Consider the following 22,596-nt stretch of genomic DNA (forward strand, 5'->3'; position numbering starts at 1 on the left):
CCTGGCGAGGTAGGAGCCCACGTGGGACCCCTGCACCCTCCCACCCAGCCCGGGTATCGGGAGAGAGACCCTCCCAAGGGCGAAATCTCCAGCCCGCACCCGCCGCGCAGGGCCGAAACACAGTGGACACAGATTGTCTCCATAAAGTAAAATACAACAAAATGTTTAATGAGCAAATTCGTCTTAGCAAATATGAAACTGCCACAGAGAGGAGGAGAGGGACAGGGGTCACGGGACTAGGGTGGGAGCGAGTCAGGGAAGGCCATAGAGAACCAACTACTTCAGAAACCAGGGAGGGGACCAGGGAGGACCAGAGGACGGGAGCTGTGGTCCTGCAAAGGGAAGAGGGCAGGGCACTGAGGGCCGGACAACAAAATTCAAAATAGTTTGGCCATAAAATATAAACACGCTATGTTCCTACCATGGGGAAGGGGAGGAGAAAAGGGGTATAAGGGAGGAAAGGCTGTATTGGGAGGGGCCGTGGGGGTCCTACCCACCCTGCTGTGTGCCCGTCCCCATCCCAACCCCTTCCCTCTGTGTCTGTGTGGGTGCGTGTCTGTGTGGGCCTGTGTGTACTTCCCCAGTCCCTTCCCTGCCCTAACCTCCCAACCCCCCCACCCCCCACCCTTAATTGCTGCCATTCCAGTTGCTGCCGGCTGTCAGGCTGTCATTCGGCTGTCACTCCTCTGCCCATCATCTTCAGAGGGGGGAAAGGGGGGGACAGGCGGGGAGAGAAGCCTCCAGCCAGCCCTGCCCCCACCCTCCCCAGGCCACCTCTACCAGAAGTCCCGGCGGTGGTAAGAGTCGGGGTCACAATATTTTGTGACAACCACTCTGTTGGCGAATTTGCGACCCGTCAGGCCCTGCATGGCTTTCTGGCAGTCAAACACAGAGGTGAACTCCACAAAGATCTGTGGGGAACAAGAGGCAGGTCTGTGAACAAGGCTGGCCTCCCAGTAACCTACCAACATCCATCCAAGCCCATGACTGATACAGCGAGAAGGGAAAGAAAAAGAGCCTTTTCACAGCTTTCTGAAAAATTGCAACTATAGGTGCAGTTTCATAAAACAAGGGAACACAGATCAGATACTTCACAGGCATGGAAAGAACAGAGGCATGCCCGAGAGTCACCTGAATCACGCAGGACAGCTGGGAAGGTAACCAAATGCCCAGAGAAGTCACTAACTCTGTCTACTCTGCACCAGCCACCTTGTGGAGAGCATCCAGAGCCACCGAGGGCCATGCTTTTTTCCCCAGATAAGTAAGGGATGAAGTAAGGGAAGCCAGAAGCTAGAATTCAAATCCAGGATGATAAAAACTTGAATCTATTCAAACTTCTAATTGTGCTTCAGCAACCAGTTTAGAGAAAATGGAGCATATAAAGAGCCTAAATTCTATACAACCAATGACCCTATTTCTTCAACACATAAAACAGCTTGACTTCAAAAGTGGGAGCGAGATATGGGGATAAAACTGATGAGAAACTTGGTAAGAGGGGATCTTGATTGAATCCTTAATTCAAAACACATTCTTTAGACAGTAATAAATTTGAACATAGGTAGATACCAAGAAATTAATGTTTACTTTGTTATTGTAATGAGTATATTATGATTTTGTTAATCCCACCCCCACCCCATACTGGAGCCTGAACCCAGATCTACCTACGACTGAGCTACCCAGGCTGGACTCAAACTTGTGATTCTACTGCCTCAGCCTCACAAGTAACTAGGATTATAAGCATGTACCACACCAAACTAAAAAAAAAAAACATTTTAAGGTTATTTGGTTAGATCAACGGTTCTCAATTAGGGGGAGACATGTCCCCAGGACATACTGAGCAATCTTCAGATGTAGGAGTTGTCACAAAAAAGGGAAGTAGCACTGCTGGCCATCTAGTAGGTACAGGCTGGGGATGTAGCTAAGCGCCTAGGATGCACAAAACACCCAAAGCAGAGCTAACTAGCCCGATATTAACAGAAAAAGTTTATTATCTCAGGCAAAAGACATCTAAACTATGTTTGAAATAAACCTCAAGGCTAGCTGTCCCAACACTGGCTGCAGCTCAATCAACCAGTACCAGCTCATCAACCTTCCTTCTCACCTGCCACTCCCAGCATCTCCTGGACCTCCTCCTTCCCTGTCCCAACATACCCAAACCAATCACCAAGAACTGGAAATTTAAAGGCTTAACTCTCTCACAAACCCATCAATTTGCAGGTGTAATGGCTCAGCCTGTTAATCCCAGCAGCTCTGAAGGCTGAGGCCCTAAGCAACTCAGACCCTGTCTCTATATAAAATACAAAAAAAGGGCTGGTGATGTGGCTCAGTGTTTAAGTGCCCCTGAGCTCTACCCAGTACCCCCCCAAAAAAAATTTTAACTCAAACCCATCAGCTTCCCTCCACCCCCTGCAACTAGTTGGTCCATTTCACTACTGTGACAAACTGTGTTGGCTACCCTATCAGCAAATAATATCACGGAAATAGTCTTAACAGAACCATGGCTCTTTATGCAGTCTGTCACAGAAGGAAGTCACTGCATAGTACATGACTACACCAGAACAGGCAATATATTTCACACAGATTACTGCAGGAAACTCTTCCTCCATCACCCTACTCTTGTTGGATCCTCTCTACTTCACTTTCCAAACTGCAGTAGACATCACCAAAAACATGAACATTGCCTTCTCTCTTCTTAAAAACCCACCACGACCAGGAAAATCCCAAGCTTCTTCCACAATTTCATGAGTCCTCCCTGACAGAGCCGTAGAGCCAGACTCCTGACAATTGTAATTTTGCTCACTGCGACCTCAATGAACCTCAGTGAACCCCAAGGACTCCACCACACTTCTATCCTGCAGGGCAGGGCAGATGCCTGCTTAGTACCCACTATAATAGTCATCTCTACCTGCCAGGCTCCCAGCAGCTACCTTCCCATTTCACTCAAAACCACAACCCAGGGTCTACGAGGATCCACCTGGCCACCTGCTCTTTGAGCTCATCTCCCACTGCTCTCCTTGGCTACACTGGCCTCCTCACTGTCCCCAAACACGTCCAGTCGTCTCTCTGCTTGCTGTGCATTCTACCTACTGTGAGGGTACTGAACCTCACTGTTGTCTTCTTAATGCCACCTCTCGATCTCAATGACCCCTTCTAAAAAGGGCATCTGGGCCACCCCATTTCCCACCCAACATGGCATACATTCCCTGACAACAGTGCCCAGGACTTCAGGTACTTGAGGGCAGGAGTTGTTCTGCTTAGACAAGAGTTTGGTGTAAGAATTCCACTGACATACTGAATACATCAGTGAGTACAGTGACCTGAGGCAGAGAGCAGGGGTGACATGACTGTGGGCTCTTAAGTCAGACTACAGGGACCTGGACCTGTTTGTGTGGCATGTCACCTCTGTGCTTTGTCCCCTCCCATGAGAGTGCCCTAGTCTCAGAGCATCTGGCACACCAGAGGCACAGCATAATCGGGAGCTGGAATACCCTCACAGCCTTTCTCTCCATCTCATAGACAAGGCAAAACACGGCACCCGACAAGGGAGATACAGAGCCAGGCTCCAGACCAAAGGTGCTTCCACAGAGCCTAAGTTCTCGGACCCAACAGCTCATCTCCATCAGAGGACCCTGATCCTCTGGGTCACCAGCATCTCCCCTGGCCAGGCCAGAGGGACACTCGGTAAGGGTGCAGGGGAGGGAGGGCATAAGCTGAGCCAGGATGCTCTGACCTTTCCGCAGCCAGGCACCTCGACGCCATCCACAGGCCGGGGGATCTCGATGGACTTGACAAGCCCGTACTTGCTGCACTCATCCCGCACATCCTCCACAATCTCCTCGTACTCCTCATCATCCAGCAGCTCCTCTGGCAGCACCATGTTCATGAGGCACAGGACCTCAGTAGGGTGGCCGCCCATCTGTACCTGTGAGCTCATCAGGCCCGGCACCTGCAGCGTCACTGGTGTCTGATTGATGGTGCTCTGTGGGAGGAGGGGCAGGCGAGGTGTCACAGGGGATTCAAACTAGCCTCCCTCCACTCAAGGCCATGCCCTTCAGAAACCAACTCAGAGGAAGGCCACTCCTCTGCCTGAACACATATATGCCTTACTCCCCAATACTGGTTCTGATGATCCCCCAAATCCCCTCCCGCTAAAGCTGGGCAGAGCTAAAGAGAACCTGTCCCCTACCAGCCCCTCCCACCCCCAGGGTCCCTCTAGCCAATGAAGATGACGTGCCGGGGGGCTCACCAGCGTGGCGTTCTTGGCTCCTACGCTTGCCCTTTGGACAAGCAGTTTTTTATCCCCCAGCTGCATCCCATTCAGCCCAGCAATGGCCTGCAGTCAGAAGGTGAGGGGTGGGAAGGGTGCAGGAGATATGTGGGTCAGGGCCCAGGAGCCCAGCACCTCCCCAAAAACCGGGGCATTGGTGGGCAGAGGGGAAAGCAAAGGGGGTTGAATTTGGAAGGAGCCAAAATCAAAGGAAAGGTGGAGAGTCCCATTCAGGGCCCCAAGCTCCCACCCTATGCCCTGAGGAGAGACCTCAGCTTGGAAACTGAGCAGGGCTGGGAAAGACAGAAGAAGCAAAACAGCTGCCAGGGCTCACCTGATCCGTGACGTTGATGTCCACGTACTCACAGAAGGCATAGCCCTTGGAGAGCCCTGTGGCACTGTCCTTGACCAGGTTGAAGGCCTTAAGAGGCCCAAACGATGTCAGTAGCTCTTTTACCTACAGCAGGTCAAGAATCCATCAGGGCTCAAGTCAGGCCAGGCAGGGGGAGGAGGAGAGGGAAGGGAGCAAGGGGTTTACCTGGTCATCATTCAGGTAGTTAGGTAAGCCCCCAATGAATAGCTTGTGGGCAGAGTCAGGGACCACAGTGGACACAACTCCTAAGGAGAGAAAAGGATTTCAATTGCAGTAGGAGGTCATCTCCCAGATGACAAGATGAGCCCTTCAGAGGCTTCACCCTGATAAAGGTGGAAGTATCACTCTCATCTCCACCCCAGCCTGAGAAGGACACAAGCAAGGAAGCACAGCACTCCCCATGTGAGAACACAGGGTGTCTCCCAAACTGGTCCAGTCTCAGAGGAACCTCAAGCTAGCAGCATCCCCCCACCCCCCCAGAACAGCCTCCTGGCACCTAGACCCACATGCTGGCACACACATGCTGCTGTGTGACACCGAAAAGTCACCTTAACTCTGGACATACTGCTGGGACACACACCAAACTCCTCCTTCACCCCTCAGGTCCCAACTGACAATTGCCCAGGAACATCTTCCCCATTAAATCATTCAATCCTTTGCTTTCAGGGACCTATCCTCAGAAGAGTGGGTTGTCTCTGGGCCCCAGTTCATCTGGGACACCACAGAGGTGGCCTGCTCTCAGGCTGCTCAAGTAATCTGTGTCAGCTATTCCAACCTCAGTGGAAACTGCTGACTCAAGATGGGGTGCTATATTCAGGGTCCATTAGGATTGAAATGTCACAGCCCATGGTGACACGAGCTAAGTGAATTCGACAGCCCTCAGTCCTGCCCTCTACTCTAGACTCAGACAAGTGTCTGACCGATGTTTCAATATGGCTTCCAACACACTTGGCCAACTTTATCACTCCATTCTTGGAACTACCCTGTCAGACAAGAGCTGTAAGGCTCCAGCAGCCATCCACCCTGACCGCCCAGTTCAAAGCCTGGCCACATAGCCTCCCATTCCTTAGCAGTCCCCCCACACCAACTACTAGTGGCCCATCCCACCTCTATCCTGATCCCAGGGAAGATCAGGAAAGGCAGAAAATGGAGAAAGGCCCCATAACTTTAGCCCCTGGGCCCCACCTACCCTCTGGGCTAATGTACTCTTTCTTTCTCTCCCTGCCCTTTTGGCACCCACAGAATTGTAGGCACCAACCCAGCTGGCTCTGTCCCCTAGAGCTGAGCCCCAGCAGATTGAGGGAGACCACAGGGAACCCAGCTTGGATGCCTCTATGACAAGCAGAAACATCCTGGAAGCAACAACACATTTAAATGCTGGCCACAAGCCAGGCATGGCCCAATCTCTTTCAATCTTAGCTCAATGTGTGCAAAAGCCCCATTTACAATACAAAAATGAGTAAACTGAGTATGGGGCAAAGCCCCAAAGGCAGGAAAAGGGTGGCCTCCAGGTCTGTCCACAGGCCATTTTTTGGCCACACACACTCAGAGGCAGTCCCCTGCAGTTTTTTTCTGACACGTTCTCCTTTCTGCCATCTATCCCATCCTTTCCCCCACATCCCTCCCATGGTCGCTGTTCTTTTATTTTTGATTGCCCTGACCTCCCCTTGACCTCCCCCCACCTTCCCCACCGCTCCTCTCCCCTGCCCACGGGAGTCTGGCAGGTGATTAACAAAGAGGGTCATGTGTCCCCAGGCTCCAAATCCAAGCTTAATGACTGTGCTGCACCTCAGGGAGACAGCAGTGAGGGCAGGAGAGCTGGGCTCCCTGGGGTCAAGCGGTAGTTGCCAAGGGCCCAGCATCTTCACCTACAGAACGGGAGGACGCCAGTGCACACAGACAAGCACAATTCATGCTACTGCCAAAGGTGAGCTTAACCCTGGGTGAGCTGGGGCCCACTGTGGGAAGCTTCGCCTGGGCTGGACCATCTTGCACAGCACCCCTTCAGGTGATATCAAATACCCCTTCATCAAGGTGAGAAAGTTGTCTTCCAGTTTCCAACCTGTCTAATCAAGAGATCTGTTCATTTTATCAAATACTTTCTCTTCTTTAGTGTCTTTATAGAGTAATGTCCTTCTCTGCAGCACTAAAAAGGGAGATCAAAATACAAGCTGTATCAGAAGGAAAGCTACACTGGAAAATACTTAGCCTACAGACAGAATCACATTTCCTAACTCATCAGTCCAACCACAGGTAAGAACTGGACAAACAGGCCCCCAAAGGTGCACATCCCAGACAGACTAACGAGTGATCTCCCCAGTTTATATAGTAATGGCCACGTCTGGAAAAGCCTGCCACAAAGGAAGCATAATCAGAAGCAACTGTCCCCCTGCACACCTCTGCTTTCAGAAGAAGAGTAACAAGTATGTAGGAGGCAGTGCATAGAATAGCTGTTCATGGATCGCAGGGTCAAGCTGAGAGAGGGAGACACAGAGGGTAAGTAGTAGCCCAAGACACTGGTTTCAGGACATTTGGCAGATTATCAATCACCCCTTGCCTCACTTCTGTCCTATGTAAAATGAGAGTCACATCTAATATAGGAGTAGTCAGCGAACTTTCAGAGTAAATAGCTATGCAAAAGGTATTTTTGATTTTGTAGTCCATTCAGCCTGTGCAACAATTATTCAGCTTGGCTACTACCAGCACATAAGCAATGCGCAACAAGACTCTGTGCCCATAAATCTTCATCTATAGAAACAGGGAGTGACCAGATGTGTCCCACAAGTCTAAACTGGTAACACTATACCTGACTGTTGTGAAGGTTTCAAGAAGAGCTGGACAGTGCATTTGTGCCAGTACCTGGCACACAGCAAGCACCAGCAGTTGGCAGGCTATTTACATAAGTAGAAATGAACTTAAGCACACTGAGTTCACTGGTGGAGACCCAAGGGAGATGCTCTGTAGCTGTCTGGGAGAAGTACCCACACACAGTCACCAGGTGGTGCGCTTAGGTAGAGCTGTTTCTACAGGATCAGCTAGCAGAACCCCACATTCTCAACATTCCAACATGCCTGAGACAGGCACCTCACTCACTGGGACTCCAGCAGCACTGGCCCCTCCCAGGATCAGAGTGCTTTCACACCCCAATGGGCCGCAAACAAGCTTCAATCCTCATTGATACCTACTGTCAATACAGGATGAGAGTGGCCCAAGGCCTCTACCTCCAAAGCCCATAAGCTTTCTTAAAAAACTTCAGTGTGCCTACCTCAACAATCACAGATGCTAGGGTGCAATGGCACACAGGCACCAGATCACTTAGGTCCCACACACAAATATTTGCCAAGCCCTGGTTGTCTTTTAACTACCCATCAGAAGTGAGACCAAGCACAAGGTAAAAAATCCACAGCACAGATTCAAAGCAGAGATTAGAAAACCATATATGAGTGAATACTGAGGTGTCGGACCCCACATGAGGAGCTTTACCGAGGTCTTCTGATGTGCACCAGAGTGGCGCACACGAGCACTCTGAGACCCTGCAGTCAAGAGACCCTGGGGCAGAGACAAGTCAAGTAACAGATTATAAGCCCTGTGCTTTCCAGGGCACCTCTGGTTTGGTCCTGACCTGCCAACTTACAAGCTGTGTGTCTGCAAGGAGCTCACAGCTCACAATCTGGGCCCCAGAGACCACACTTGCCATGCTGAGAGAAGACTTGCACATCCAAAGCAGCACACTACTTCCTGAGTAGCTCTAGCTATGCTGGCGACGGGAAGGGTGGACACAAAAACTGGGCTCCTCACTCACCAGGCACATAGACAGACGGATTCTCTGACATGCCAGGCAGTGGCTGGTAGTCATGAGGCCTACGGATCTTCAGTGACTGTCCCTGGAAGATGATGCCATCAAAGGCCATGGCCTGGGTAGTCTCATCCACTGAGCGGAACTGAAGGGAAGAGAAGGGGTGGTAAGGGGCAGGGGTCAAGGACTAGACCAGGCCTCAGCCCCCAAGGCTCTGTGATAGGCTATGATTTTCTTTCTTTTCACTCATATGAGCAGACACCACTGTGCCCGCCCTGTGCTGGACAACAGAACATCCCTGGTCCTAGAGGCTCTCTCCCCTAAGTGCAGTCACCAACACCCAACACAGATGCAGAGGCAAACACACAGCTGCAAGTCTGATGCGACCGAAGGGGAACAGAGTGTTGAGAGGACAGAGTGGGGATGTTAAATACATAAGGAAGTGAAGGCACTGCAGGCTGGTAAGTAGCACTTAAGCTAGAACCTAGAACTGTGGAGTTCAAAATGAACTGCAGCGAGGCCAATGTGGAGAGTCAGAGGCAGCACCTAGAAGCTTTCCCAGCAACCTGGTGTTGCTGCAATGCCTGGTTTTTGTAAGAACACTGGCCCACCCAAAATCAAAATTTAAAAACCAAGGTCCTCTACCAGAAAGGTTGAGAAACAATGACAAAGAAACATGGTTAGAAACACGGTTAGCCAGGCAGGATGAACCACCTCAGTCCAGGCCCTGGTGGGGGCCTGGTAGGTCCTGGAAAAGGTCAGTATGGCTAGAGCAAAGTATGGCATCAAACTGGTCTGGAAGAGGTCTGCAGGCCTCCCAAGCCACATAAAGAACAAGGTCAGGCAGGAAAGAGGATGGGATTTGCCAGAGTTTTTTAGCTCACTTTGGCAACCAGAAGAGACAGCAGAGGGCCAGTGGTAATGGGCAGCACAGGGAAGCACAACATGCCAAGGGACCACACATTCCCCTCCCACCCCATCACTTGCCCAGCTCACCTCCAAAAAGGCAAAATTCTTGTCTTGGTTAATCTGCACAGCCAAGACCGGGTTGCCAGGGGCCTGGGTTAGCCCCCCCAAGCGCATCTGGGCGTTGAAGAAATCCATCATGGCCTCCTGCAGAGGGAATAGGAGACAGGGAGGGGCGGGGAGGGAGGTGGAGAGAGGAGGGGAAGGGTGAGAGAGGGAGACACAGAGGGGTTTGGGGTAAGGGGAGAGGGACAAGGGAAGGGAGAAGGGGAAGGGAGGGAATGGTGGAATATGGGTGGGGCGTAGAGGTCAATAGTAGGAACAAAAGCAGGAGAAAAATGAGAAAATAAAGAGAAAGAAGTAGCAAAAGGCAGTGAAGGACAAGAGATGGATACAAACAGGGCAGTCAGGACAGGTGCAGGGGGAGAGCCCCAGGGGGCCCCCCAAACAAATCAAGAAAGAGAAGGAAAATCATTCAAGAAAAAAAATGACAACAACAAGGAAAGGAAGAGAAAAGAAACCGAAGGAAGAAGACAAGGAGGAACGCAGTGCAGACGAGACGACAGGGACGGCCAGAGAGCGGCAAGCAGGAAGGAGAGAGACCAGCACAGAGCAGGGAGGCGGAGTGCAGGGTGGGAGGGGGGCGGGAGGGGAGGAGAAAAGAGTGATGTGGAGGGACCTGGCCCTGGAGTCCGGGGGCTGGTTTATCAAATGTAGCAAAGTGCAGGTTGAGAAAGTCAGAATGGACCTTACTTGCCTTCGACGATGGTAGCAAACTTTTTGTTGCTACGAGGGATCTCAGCCCCACAATATTTCACTTTAAAGAGAAATGGAAACAACTCTTTGATCTCGGGATTCTCAGGGGGTGCCACGGGAGGGGGTGGGGGAGAGGGGCAGGGGAGAGGAGCGGTGGGGAAGGTGGGGGGAGGTCAGGGCAATCAAAAATAAAAGAACAGCGACCATGGGAGGGATGTGGGGGAAAGGATGGGATAGATGGCAGAAAGGAGAACGTGTCAGAAAAAACTGCAGGGGGCGTGCGTCTGAGTGTGTGTCCGAGTGTGTGTGTCCGAGTCTCCCTCTCTGTCTCTCTCCGAGGTACGAGGTATGATATACATAGGTTCATCGTGTGTGCACGTGATCCCTGGGTTGCTGAAGGAGGTTGGGGGGAAGGGAGAGGGGAGAGGGGAAGAGGGAGGGAGGGAGGGGCCACCCCCAGCCCGGCCCCTGGCTGGCTCAACTCCATCGGTCCGTCTGGGAGGGGGCCGGGGGGTCTTGCAGGAACAGAGTCTGACCCGTGCAGGGTGTGGGGAGGGAATGGAGGGGAGGGGAGGAACAGGGTGGGGGAACAGGGGAGAGGATGGGGCAGGGGAGGGCAGTACCTCAGTGATGCCAAAAGGGATGTTGCCCACGTAGAGGCGCCGGGCTTGTCTGGTCATCTGGCTCCCAACCACAGGCACTGGCGTTGGGGTCACAGCCAGACCATCAGGGGTCATGGTGGGGAGAAGGGCGGTAGCTGGAATCTGACCCGCAGCTTCAAGAGGGGTGGAAACAAAGTAAAATTACATTAAGGCAACCTCCAACCTGAGCTTTGGGACCACCCAGCACTCTTAAACTCCCCCACCCCCAGGGTTTCCATTACCAGACCCCAAAACCCAATAATGGATGCTCCTCAGAAGCCATGTTTCCTAACAGCATCGGGTGGAAGCCTCAACCCAACTCTGCTACAGGTACCTCAGATCATCTCCTCCAGCAGAAGCCAGAAGCCCAGGGATGTGACCCTTCATCTGGTTTAACTCAACCCCCCAAAACACACACAGAAAGACAAATGGAGACAACTGCCCCTCACCTCCATGCTTCACCCTCCAGAGCAGACCACTCAGGGGTCCTACCTTGCATGGCCTTGTACTGCATTGGGGTGATGTGCTCAAAGCCAGGTGGTGGCACGTCCCAGTATTTACGAACCTTCTTCTTCTTCTCATGGCGGGGGGAACGACTGAGGGAGGGGAAGGGAGAGTGGGGCAGGGCAACCTCAGTCTGACCAAGAGTGGGCCTGCAGGCCCCACCCAGGAACCCCTCCCAGGCTCCCCCTCAATTCCCCACCACATAGGCTCAGCTCTCTCCAGGAGGGAGAGGATCCGGGTCAGGGCAGGGCCCGGGACTGGGGAGGGGCACTGGTTTCAAGGCAGGCAGACTCTTCCCCAGTGCTTGGGCCAGGGTGGACACAGGCCAGGCAGGGTGCACAGGACGTGAGGAAGGTGAAGGGAGTGGACTTCAGGGTGGAAGGGGCAGGAAGAGAAGCTCACATCAATCCACCGTGCTCCTCTTTAGCGCCTCTGGTCAAAGGTTTGCTGGGGGTGGGAGGGAAAGGTATGGGGAGGGGTGACTGGGGACCCTCGTCTTCCCCACGTGCCACACCCCCCCAAGAGCACTAAGCCCCAGGGCTGGGGCAGGGCCGAGATGAAGAGTGGCATGCAGGCCCCCCTCGGCCCTGCCAGTCCACCTTCCCCAAGACACTCCCACTCCCACTCCCAGGAAAGAGGAAGTAAGGGGAGAAAGGGGCCAAGGAAAACCACACTATGAAGATACTGAGATGGGAAGGCAGAAGAACCTCCACATACCCCACTCTCTCTCATCTAATAGAGGCAAAGAACAGAGAGAACACCTGAGAGAAGAGCCCTTCAAATATAACTGACAGCCCTGAGCTTGAAATTAAGCCCAGGCTGTGAGTACTGTCCCACTCCAAGAACACCCTTATTCCTGGGAAACAAAGAAACAGAGACCAACCCTTTTGAAGACAGTCCCCAAAAGAAAAGGAAGAATACGAAAGAAGAATTTAGTCCCTCAGCATCAGGGACAGAGAGCAGCCTTTCAGAAACGGGGATCCCCGTCTCCAGACAAACAAACCACTGCACCCCCAACAATCCATCAATATCCCCAACACAGAACACAGAAATAAACCTGAGAAGTGAGGAGAAAACTGAATTCAAAACAAACCAAGCAGCAGACAACTCTCCCAAGGCATAACAAAATGACCCAGACACACCCCTGATCAGATCACAGCCTGGGGCTGCAAACACCCCCACTCCCAAGCAGGCCCAGCCAGGGGTTCCTGAGCCCCTATACCTTCGTCGTCGCCGGTCCCGAGAGGCACTGCGCTGGTCCCGGTTGCGACGATCCCGACTCCGGCTCCTGCGTTTACGGTCCCGGCTCCGAGAGCGGCTGTGGCTGCGCTTCCGATGACGGTTCTCCTTGTCCCGTTCTGGACAGAGGTGAAAACAATGGGATGGAATAAGCAGAGGAAGGATGCAAGCCCAGCCCACCCTGCACGCTGGTGCTAAGTCCCAAGCCCCAGGGAGGCCACCCCCAAAGGGAAAGGAGATAGCAGGCCTCCTGGGTCCACACACAAGTCCCCAAGGACTCTGAGGGGACCAGGGGGGGGCAGGGCCTGAAAATGCCCCCGGGGTGTAAGATACCTGAGGATGCTCAAGAGGAGCGGAGGAGCCAGAGAAGACAGAGGAGGCTGGCTCCTGGTCCCCCTCGAGGGCTGAGGGGCCTGACCCCAGGGTCGTCCCTGAGAGGGGCAGGGCTAGAGGCTGGGGAATCAAGAGACCCAGTGATGTTTTCCTGAAGGAACCCAGCAATCCCTCAGGAAAGACCTCCGCAACCAACTGGCACCCACAGCCCCACCATCAGGCCCAGGGGCCAGATGCCAGGCAGGATAGGCTAACCCCAGGAAGGAAGGAAACTCAACTCCATCCCTTCCCAACCAGGTGAATAATGCAGGAGCACCCTCCCCCAGGGGAGGGGCCTCTTTCTGAATGTGCAGACTGAAGAGGAAAGAAGCCCCAGCAGGTGGAGAAAAGCCACCTAATCCAGACTGGAAGCCCAAACCACCCAACCTTCCCTGCCTCACACCCTCATAGCCACAAAGGAAGGTCTAGAGTGAGACCTGTGTCCCTGCCAGGACTCAATCTGCTTTCTCAGCTTCATCTGCCTCTGAGTTGGTGGCTAAAACGCAGCACAACCTTGCCAGCAATACCACAGAAAGCTCTGCTCCCACCAGATCCTTCACCTTCTGAAGGAGGAAGAGGGCCCTTCAAGGTGGAGTAGGAGCACCACCACATACTATTCCCTTAATTCACAGGCACCGTTGATATCTGCACAACAACCCCTCAAGCACAACAAAAGATGAACACATCAAAAAACTCCTAGTTCACACGTATGCCTTGTGAGTGCTGTGTTCTGGGGGCAGCAAGAGGGAAAGGCAATGAGAAGAGCCTGTCAGGTTAGACTTCTGGGCCTTACAGCCTGCCCATCTTAGGTGTCGTCTAACACATCTTTCCAATGTGATTAAACACAAACTCCTTGTAAATTCTTCTCAATTCCAGAACCACCAACGCTCAGGGGAAAAAGGGCACCCAGAAAGATTCCCTTTTGGTAACACTGAGATGCTTCTTACAATCAGAATCCACACTACATAGTTTTACTCTCATTACTGCTTTGAAAACACACTGGTGGAGATTTCACATAACAAATGAGGAAACTGAGGCCCAGGGAGATCATGACTTGTTCAAGAATTAACAGCTAGGAAATGATGAAACCTGCACCAGGCCATATTCCTTAATGAGCGCCAGGCACCAGTCCTCTCAGAATTTTCTCTTCAGGGGCCAAAACTAAATTTAAGACTGGAATTGGGAGAGGAGAGAGTTGGGGACAGACCACCACTGTGGAGTATTAGGGCAAACACAAAGGCACAATACCCAGCACAAGGTACAGTTCTGTGAGCCCCAAGAGCAGTTCCTGCTGAAGTTCAGAAACAGACAAAGAAATTCCCTGTACACCTAGGTAGCTGAAGGGCCCTGAAGCTCAGAGATGTTAGGAGGATAACCCACAAAGAAAAGAAGCATGCGCAGAGCCTCCCCTAGGGGAAGAACTCTCCCCCACACTGATGCTGGACAGCTAAGAACAGAAAGGAAGCTTCTTCCTTTGCTAAAATGCTGTGCTGTAGGAGGCTGTGGGACCTTGTGGGAGCAGGTCCAACAACCCAGAAGTGCCCAGGTCTCAGGCCCTGGTGATCCTGCACCAGCAGGGACACCCCAGGAGAACGGAAGTAGTCCATTTTCAACAGCCTCCAACACCCTCTAAAGCAGCTCCACTTGGCAGTCCAAGAGAGTGAAACAGCTCTGCATAAAACCTTGCAACATAGTGTTTATAGTACTGAGAATTAACCCTGCCACTGAACTACACCCCCAAACAACCTAAAGAACTTCAAACACTTTGTTTTCTTTTAAGTTAATGTCAAGTATAACACTACCCCAGTGTTACAAGGACTTGGCAGAATATTTGGAAAGCCCTTCCCTAACCCTGATACCATGTCTATGTGAAGACATGCCTTTCTACTTCCTTTCTAAGAATGCGACTTCACAATGATAAACACCACTTATTAAGTGCTTAACATATAACCAGCCACATGCTGTGCACTTTACACATTACCCCATTTAAACTGAGCGCTCCTGACCACCTGGAACCCTGGAAAGTTTTTAAGCTTTTGAGCTTCAGTCTCCTTTCCACTATAAAAGAAGTAATTATTTTATCCTCGGAAGGCTGTTACAAGGATTCAGTTAGATAAACTATGCAAATTGCCTGACACGTGGTAAGTTCTCAGAGTCTAATTCCAACTACCAACATCATTCTCATGAACCCTCTCAAATCTCAACGGCAAAATAGTGATGTCAGTGTACAGATTAAAAAAAAAAAAACCCAAAGAGCAAAAGTATTCAAATCAAATAGATACCAAACAACGAAGAAGGTATTCGGACTCATAAGCAGTACACCACCTAGACAGGACCAGAGTAGGCAGGGCACTCCCTAGGCACCTCTTCGAGCACGGTTTTCACTCCCGCATCAACTCAGCTTGGGTTCCACGGAGAACTGAGTCACATTCCGTCCTCCAAACTCCAGCTAGGAACACAGCTCAGGCCTGAAGTCGCCAACCTCCCCTACGCCTCGGTCCCTTCACTCACACCAAACCTGGACACATGAGAAACCTGAGGACTACCCAAGGGCTCTGGGCCTTCTTCGAGTCCCTAACTCGAGCTGCGCCAGCATGGCCCGAGCTCGGTGCTGCCAGCCTCTGTGAGGGGCCCGGCAGCGGCCTGGCACTTCCCCACGAGCGCCCGCAGGGGCAGCGCCTGGTCGCGCTGCCCAGGGCCTCAGTTCCCTCGTCCCTCCACAGATCATTTACAAGCCTGAGGCTAGGCGTCCGGGTTTGGGCTCGGACAGGCGGGGGGTGTCTCGACTGAGGATAAGGGACACAAACGCTCCACAGATCGTGAACGTCGGGCCCGCAGAAAGGCCCCGGACGCGCCGGGTGCACGTGCGAGGCACAAAGAGAGCAGATGCTTCCCGATTCCGCGAGGAAACAGGTGTCCCACACGTTTTCCGAGGCCCCAGCGCCCCGATACGGAGTTCCCAAGAAGCCGGAAAGGGACCGGCACGAGAAAGGCCGCGGCCTGCAGAGGGGGCCGTCCACGTGAAGGAGGGAAGGAGGCCCCCCCCCCAGTCCCCGCCACCGCCATTTTGGAAACAAAGGGGGCGTGGAGTCACGGCCGAGAGCTTGGCCGGAAGCGGAAGTCCTAAGCAGCGGGTGAAAAAGATGGGATTACAGGATTTAAAATCGTCTCCTACCCAAAGGGAAAAAGCGAACTTTTGCGTCTAAGACCTTGGCGCGCTGGCACCGCTTCCCCCGCGCAACCTCCGCCAGGACCACGTGGGACCAGGACGGCGCGGCGCGCATGCGCCACAAGCCGCGCCCGCCGCCCCTTCCCTAGCCGCGCGCGACGGAACACGGCGGTCACGTGAACGAGGCGCGCGCCGAAAGCGGGGGGGGGCCCCACGGCGCGGCCCTGAGGAGGGGGCCGCGAGGGGAAAATGGCGGGGGTCAAGGAGCGAAGCCTGAGACGGTCCCGCCACCGCCCTGCGAACCCGGCGCCCTCACCTTGTTTATTCTCGTTGAGCTGCCGCTCGAACTCGTCGAAGTCCGACATGCTGAGGCGGCCGCGTAGGGCCCTGTGCAGCTCTCGCCTCGCCTTGCCGCCCGCCCGCTCTGGCCGCTTCGGCTACTTCCGCCGCTGGCTTCGGCTACTTCCGGCGCCGCCGGCGCTTCGTCGCCTACCTAATCAAGCCCCCAGCGCCCCGCCCCGCCCCGGCTCCGCCCCCTCTCCCTGCCCGCCCCCCCCCGCCGCAAGCGGCCCCTCTCCACCGAGCCTGGCTCCGAAACGCGTCGGCTATTTCCGGACTGCAGATCAAAGGATAGGCTGGCAGCGGCTTCGGCCACTTCCGAAAACACCCGAAGCGACAGTTCTCCCGCTTCCTAGGTTTCGGTAACTTTTCGGAGATTAGGGTCTCAACATTCGGAGGTTTCCGTGGGTCTCGGTTTCCTCAGCGCCCAGCCCCCTCTAAGAATTCGGCTTCTTCCAACAATTCAAACCGTCTCAGTCTTTGGCTTTGTCCAAAGATTCACCCCGATCTTTTTCGCCGACTCTGTCCAAGCCGTCGGTCACTTCCGACAATCCTAACCGTCCCAGACTTCGGCCCTTTTCGAAGGTTTCCGGCGCTCGCCCACGGGCCCCTACAGAGATTAAACTCGATTTCAAGCTTCGGCTCTTTCCGGAGGTTCTACTCGCTCGCTCCTCCCCTTCCGGAGAACTTCGGCTCCTTCCGACCGCTTCAGGAAGGTCTCACTCTCGGGAAACACCTTCGGCTTTTTCCGTCGTCACTTCGGCTCCTTCCGGCGTCGAGAATCGAAAAGGGGAAGGAGGACGGAGACAAGTAGGGTCTGGGAAGGGATGCAGAAAAGGGGGCGGGGTCCCGGCTCTCGGCACCTGGCTCTCCCTGTGGGGAGAGCAGAAGAAAAGAAAGCTCAACCTCAGGGGGGCTTTGAGTAGGAGCGCGAGACAAAAGCAGCCAGCCAGGTGAAAGGAGCGCACGGCCGCTGCAGAGGTTGCCAGCGCGCCTTTCTGCGCCTGCGCACGATGGCAGAGGCGCGGGGGGGGGGGGGCGAGACAGGCGTCTGCGCCTGCGTAGAAATCCGTCCGAGGTGAGATTTCTGGCTGCTCCGAAAGCGAGACGGGTTCCAAGGTCCACAGTGCGCATGCGCGAAGTTTTTACCCTCCCACTCCCAGAATAAAAGTGCTGAATTCCCGACCGTTAAGCTAGACATCCCTCTCCTCGATGCCTTAGCTAGCGCGTGAGCACCTCTCCGCGGAAGCGCGGGAGACAGTGGGAATGCCACTTCCGGGAGAAGGACCAATTCGCATGCTGCCCCCTGGCGGACTGGCAGCAGTATAAACCCACACATCCCGGTCCCCCAGGTGGCCGCTCCCGCCGCACCTCTGCCCAGGTAGCCCAGGGGTCCGTGTCACGCCTATTTTCTGGAGCCTCATCCTTCGAGTTTCTTGAGCAACAGCTCCTGCCCTCCACTCCTACGTCTCCGGGGCTAATTACACCCTGTCCTCCCCAACCTCCCGGCTCCGCCTGGCCATCCCCGTCTCCGTGGCAACGGTCGCCCCCCTCCTAAGAAGAGCTGGGCCCAGTTTATTCCAAATTTTTTACGCCTCTTTAATTTAAATTCTCTGAATAACTCTGACTCCGTGGAGTGCGGTGGCAGCCCTGGGGGAGCGGGCCGCCGCAGGTGGGGTGGGGCGGGGCGGCGGGAGGGCCGCGCCAGCCGGGCATCACCGCTTGAAGCGGTAAGTAATAGGCAGCAACAGCTTGCTCTTCTTGAGGGCCTGAACCTTCTTGAGCGTCTCGTCGTCCAGTGCCAGGAAGCAGCGGCGCGAGTACTCAAGCAGGCGCTCCTTGGACGGGTCGAACTCGCCCACCTCGGCCAGCTTCTCCGGGGCCACGATGAGCAGCTCTGCGATGGGCGTGGTCAGCGCCACTGTGTTACGGTCCACGCGGTGGTGCTCGAAGGCCCGCGACATGCTCTTTAGCTTCTGGAAGGTACCCAGGATCTTCTTATAGCGGCAGAGAACCCCATCAGCGTCCTTCACTGCGAAGCCAAGGAGGGCAGACAAACGGACAGGGACAGGGAGAAATATAGGGAAAGCGGAATAGGAAACAGGAGGGCAGACATGGGAAGGGGTGAGGGACACACAGGAAAGGAAATGGAGGCAGGGAAGAGAAGATCAAGAAGGCAGAGCCGGTGAGGGCAATGGAGAAAGACGAGGGAGCACATACGGAAAGCCGGAGGAAGAGAGCGCACGGGAGAAGATTGGGCCAGGGGGAAGTTGGAGAGGGCAGGCCAGAGACAGAAGCAGAGAGGGCTGTCAGCCACGCGTTTCCAGACCCGCCCACACTCCTCCCACTTAAGTGAATCCGCTTTTGAGCACCCTATGAGAAAGGAGCTCCTCTTTCTGAGGAAGATACCAAGGTCATGAAGTTGGGGAGAAGGCTGCGGGATGCACCCAGGTCTGGTCTTTTTACACACGGAGAGGCTAGCTAGGTCGGGGCTCTGCGGAAGTCACAGCGCAAGTCTGGGGCCCAGACCTCTAGGACACCTGCATCCCGCTCACCCCGCTGTCTCTCCCGAGCCTTGGGCTTCCCGAAGCGTCTCCGGCCTGCATTTCCCTTCTGGTTCCGCCTCTTCCTCTCGCCGGCACTGCCTTCTTCAGACACCCCGCTGAGTGAGGAGGCTGCTGATTCAGGGTCTGAGGCCTCGCCACCAGCCCTGCTGTCCCCCTCAACCCTCCGGGGCCCAGGCTTCACCCGGCAGTGGTCCTCTGGGGAGACAGAGACACATGAACTGGGACTGCAGACCTCACATCACTGGTCCCAGGGGAAAGAGAAAGGGCCTGAGCACCTGGAGATCATATCCCACAGTGAGAGACTGGACCCACCCCCAACCAGGGTGCCCCCACCAAGACAGACAGACAAGGAGTGCATTGCACATGGTGGTGACAATCCTGAGTAGAGTAGGCCAGCTGGAACTTAAGAAGAGGTGGGCATGGATGGACCCCTTTCCCAAGCTCCTAAAGTTGGAGACCTGGATGAGGGCTGTTCCAGAGGTCTGGGGACCTGGACTTCAGGCAGATCTTAACCATGTGGGGTTCTCATGAGGAGAACAGGCTTTCCAGGGATCCAGAGGAACCTCCAGAGTGTTGAGTATTGAAACTCAGAAGCCAGATAAGGCCTTGGTCCTGGTGGGTGGTGTGAGACCCCTAAAAACCAAGTTTCTGGCTAAGGATACCCAGACAGCAGCCGAGACCCAGAGAGTCCTGTCATCCAAGGCAGTCACCCAGGATGAAACCCTCAGTGTAGAGAGACAGGAAAGTACAGATCCATAATCCTATGGTCACTAGTAACAGACCTCAAACACCACAGGACCCTTGCCCAGGCTTTGGAGGCAGTTACCAGCTAGGAAGTTTGCAAGGAACCCAGTTGAGGTTGGGAGGTGCACAGAGTTGAGTTCTCCAAGATGGGCTCAAGATCTGGCAAAGGGAAGCCCTGACTCTCTAGGGAAGGGGCTGGAATAGTGGTCAGAACATTGCCAACAGGGCAATCACAAACTGGCCTTGGGAGGCTGCTGCTGGCCATGAATTACAGCAGAGTTAATCCCCAGGTTAGAGGCTGACTCCACTTGCAGAGAGTTGAAGCTCTTTGAAGAGGAAGGAGCATTAGCCAAGATAGGGGACAGGGTAGGTAGGAAGACAAGTCACTTTGGGGCACAGAAGGCTGGAGGCCTGGATGCTTGAAAAGACAGCTGGGATGCAGGGCAAGATCCCCTGAAGAACCCAAAGAACTGCAGTGGTCCTCTAGGGAAAAGGAAGAGGAACCTGGACTCAGGTTCCAGATTACCCTAGGACACAGGGGCTGGGGGCTGATGGGGTGTGGGGCAGTCCACTGGAAAGGAAGAGATCCTAGTGGATGGGAGGTCCTGGATTTCAAGCAAGATGGAAGCTGAGCAGTAAATTAGCAGACAGGACCGAGATGCCAGGACCCCACCAAGCCAACCATACAGTGGGGCCTCAGCCTGTGGGTGGGACGGATTGGGGGCAACTGTGTCAGTGCCCCCCACCTGTGTCCATCCGGGCAGAGGAGATGAACTTGTCCAGCTGACACCGCAAGAAATCCCTCTCTTCTTCCAGGTCCTCAATGCGCTTCTGCAGCCAGGAGTTCCTCTCCAAGGCCATGTGCAGCTGGGCCTTGACGCCATTCATCAGGGCCAGTGTGGGGGATGCAGCCTCTGGAGGCTCTAGGGACAGCAGGGAGGGAAAAGGGTCCCCAGTCACACACCACTACAGGGCAGCACCCCAGCTAACCAAACCTCCAAGCCCTTAGCTCACCGTCGAAGTTCCCCCGGGAGGGGCTGAGGCTGTAAAAGATCTGTGAATCTAGGCGCTGTGCCTCATCAAAGGGGATGGAGATCTCCAAAGACTCCTCGTCCTTCTTCACTGTAGAGGAGAGGCCCGTGGTGGTCCCCTAGGGATGACTCAGGGCCTCTCACCACCCCCAACCACAGCAGCCCGGGAAGGAGGGACAGGGATGATGGGCCAAGTTGGGGAAGGGAGGCTCCTCACTTGTCCACCTACGGATGTTTCGGTCATTCATAACGAAGCTTCCTGCAGACCCAGCAGCTGAGCGCCTCAGGGGCACTGGACAGAAACAGCAGCCACAAGTGGGGTCAGTCCTGGCTTCACTCCTCGGAAATGAGAAAGGACCCGGACTCCCAGGTCTGAGGGAGGAAGGAACCTATACTCCAGACTCCTCTTGAATGAAGGTGCTGAGGACCCAGACACGTAGGTTCTGGGGAGAAGTAAGCTGGAGCCGTGGACCCCTGTTATATAGGGAGAATTGCTGGGTTCCCTCTGGGATCCACACAGCAGGGTCACACTGGCTTGAATGTGAAGGACTCCCACCACGGACCATTTTCCGCTCCAAAAAAGCCTTAGGTACAGTGAAGGGAGACCGCCCCAACTTCCAAGCATGGGGTGGCAGTCCAGCCCACACCGCTGCCTCCTCCCTCAGGCACCCCACGCCCCTCCCCCGCACTCGCGTGGGCAAGCAGGGCCTTTTCCCCGTGGCGGGGGACACGTGCACAGTGTGGGAGAAGGTCACGCGTGGGGATGCGCTCCCCCCCGCCCCCGCCCTTTGTCCCGCAAGTGGGAGGGGACAGTCATAGAAAAGGGTCCCAGCAGGGCGCGCTCAGGCCAGGGGTGCGAATGCGGCCACCATACCCCACCAATGGCTTCCCGGGGTCCGAGGAGCCGGGGGTGGGGGGCTCCCCGCGCTCACCCACCAGCGCGCGGAATCCGGCCCAGGGACCGACGGTGGAAGCGGCCGACCCTGCCTGGCGCCGGGGAACGTCTGCAAAGTGTCACAGGGAGCGGAGAGAAGCGCCCACCCGCGAGCACGCAGGGGATTGCGGGGGGTCGTCTCGGAACTGGGCAGCGTAGCCGGCAGGGACGCGGGGACTTGCCCCGTCCAGCCTGCCTGGCGCGCCTCCTCTACAAGTCCCAGCGCCCAGGTGAGGCCCGCCGTTTGCGCGGAGGCTAAGGCCGCACTTGCGCGATGGCCCCTTGAAGTACTCCCCCCTCCGCCTTCCCCCATAGAACAGGCAGGGAACGTCAAGAAATTCCCATCCTGAAGAGCTGGCGCAGCTCCGGGGGTCCCCCAGTGTCTAGTCGACTGGGGAAGTCGCAGGGAGAAGGGAGAAGCAAGCCAGGAAAACTGAAGAGAGGAGAATCCGCTCTTAGCGATTCTCCAGGAACTGGCTGGTATGATCCCATCTCTCTCAGCCAGAACCCAAGGTTTCCAGGGATGTCGGGCCAGGATGGCAAGTGGAGTGAGAGTTACCCCTCACCTGGAAATGAAGTCCAAAAACAGTCACCACCAACCCCATAAAGGTGACCAGGAGCTTGCTGTGGAACAGTTGGAGTCCAGTCTCCAGCCTCCATGTACTCACCTGTTAAGTGGGGAGATTACAATCCCAACTAGGTTCCTTGTGAGAATGCTGAGATGACACACAAAAACTCAGCCTAATTCCTGGCCACACACAGGGCTCAAGATCTCAGCGCTGTTGGTTTTATCTAAGGTCAGACAGAGGGGTGTGAACAGTCCCTGGGACGTTCTTTCCCACTCTGGGGAGTGCATATGGGACATTAGTTTTTCTGCCCCAAGAGGTCGGAACAGGAA

General features: G+C 54.7%; 2 protein-coding genes across 9 annotated transcripts; both read right to left on the minus strand.

Moving 5' to 3' along the window:
• Window positions 1-147: 147 nt before the first annotated feature.
• On the minus strand, window positions 148-16,585 carry U2af2 (U2 small nuclear RNA auxiliary factor 2). Of its 2 annotated transcripts, none has more exons than XM_046430988.2 (12): window positions 16,400-16,585; window positions 12,526-12,661; window positions 11,706-11,750; window positions 11,292-11,395; window positions 10,782-10,933; window positions 9,433-9,549; window positions 8,443-8,581; window positions 4,806-4,885; window positions 4,602-4,724; window positions 4,235-4,333; window positions 3,731-3,979; window positions 148-911 (listed from the first exon to the last, which is right to left on the minus strand). In XM_046430988.2, the coding sequence occupies exons 1-12, from the start codon at window positions 16,446-16,448 to the stop codon at window positions 777-779; spliced, it is 1,428 nt and encodes a 475-aa protein (XP_046286944.1). In that variant the 5' UTR covers window positions 16,449-16,585; the 3' UTR covers window positions 148-776. The 2 variants fall into 2 exon arrangements, with proteins under 2 accessions (XP_046286944.1, XP_046286945.1); XM_046430989.2 differs by having other exon boundaries at window positions 4,247-4,333; window positions 16,400-16,583.
• A 1,411-nt stretch (window positions 16,586-17,996) lies between these two features.
• Ccdc106 (coiled-coil domain containing 106) lies at window positions 17,997-22,523 on the minus strand. 7 transcript variants are annotated; one of them, XM_046431003.2, is made up of 6 exons: window positions 21,701-22,523; window positions 20,982-21,238; window positions 20,748-20,855; window positions 20,480-20,656; window positions 18,978-19,184; window positions 17,997-18,454 (listed from the first exon to the last, which is right to left on the minus strand). In XM_046431003.2, exons 2-6 carry the CDS (start codon window positions 21,010-21,012, stop codon window positions 18,138-18,140), a joined length of 840 nt encoding a protein of 279 aa, XP_046286959.1. In that variant the 5' UTR covers window positions 21,013-21,238; window positions 21,701-22,523; the 3' UTR covers window positions 17,997-18,137. The 7 variants fall into 7 exon arrangements, with proteins under 7 accessions (XP_046286959.1, XP_046286961.1, XP_046286963.1 ...); XM_046431005.2 differs by having other exon boundaries at window positions 21,697-22,523; XM_046431007.1 differs by having other exon boundaries at window positions 20,982-21,056; window positions 21,701-21,906.
• Between the last annotated feature and the right edge of the window lie 73 nt (window positions 22,524-22,596).

This window comes from Marmota monax, unplaced genomic scaffold (genome assembly GCF_021218885.2).
Source record: "Marmota monax isolate L192 unplaced genomic scaffold, Marmota_monax_Labrador192_F-V1.1 WCK01_AAM20220418_F8-fsc00215, whole genome shotgun sequence".
Lineage (NCBI taxonomy): Eukaryota > Metazoa > Chordata > Mammalia > Rodentia > Sciuridae > Marmota > Marmota monax.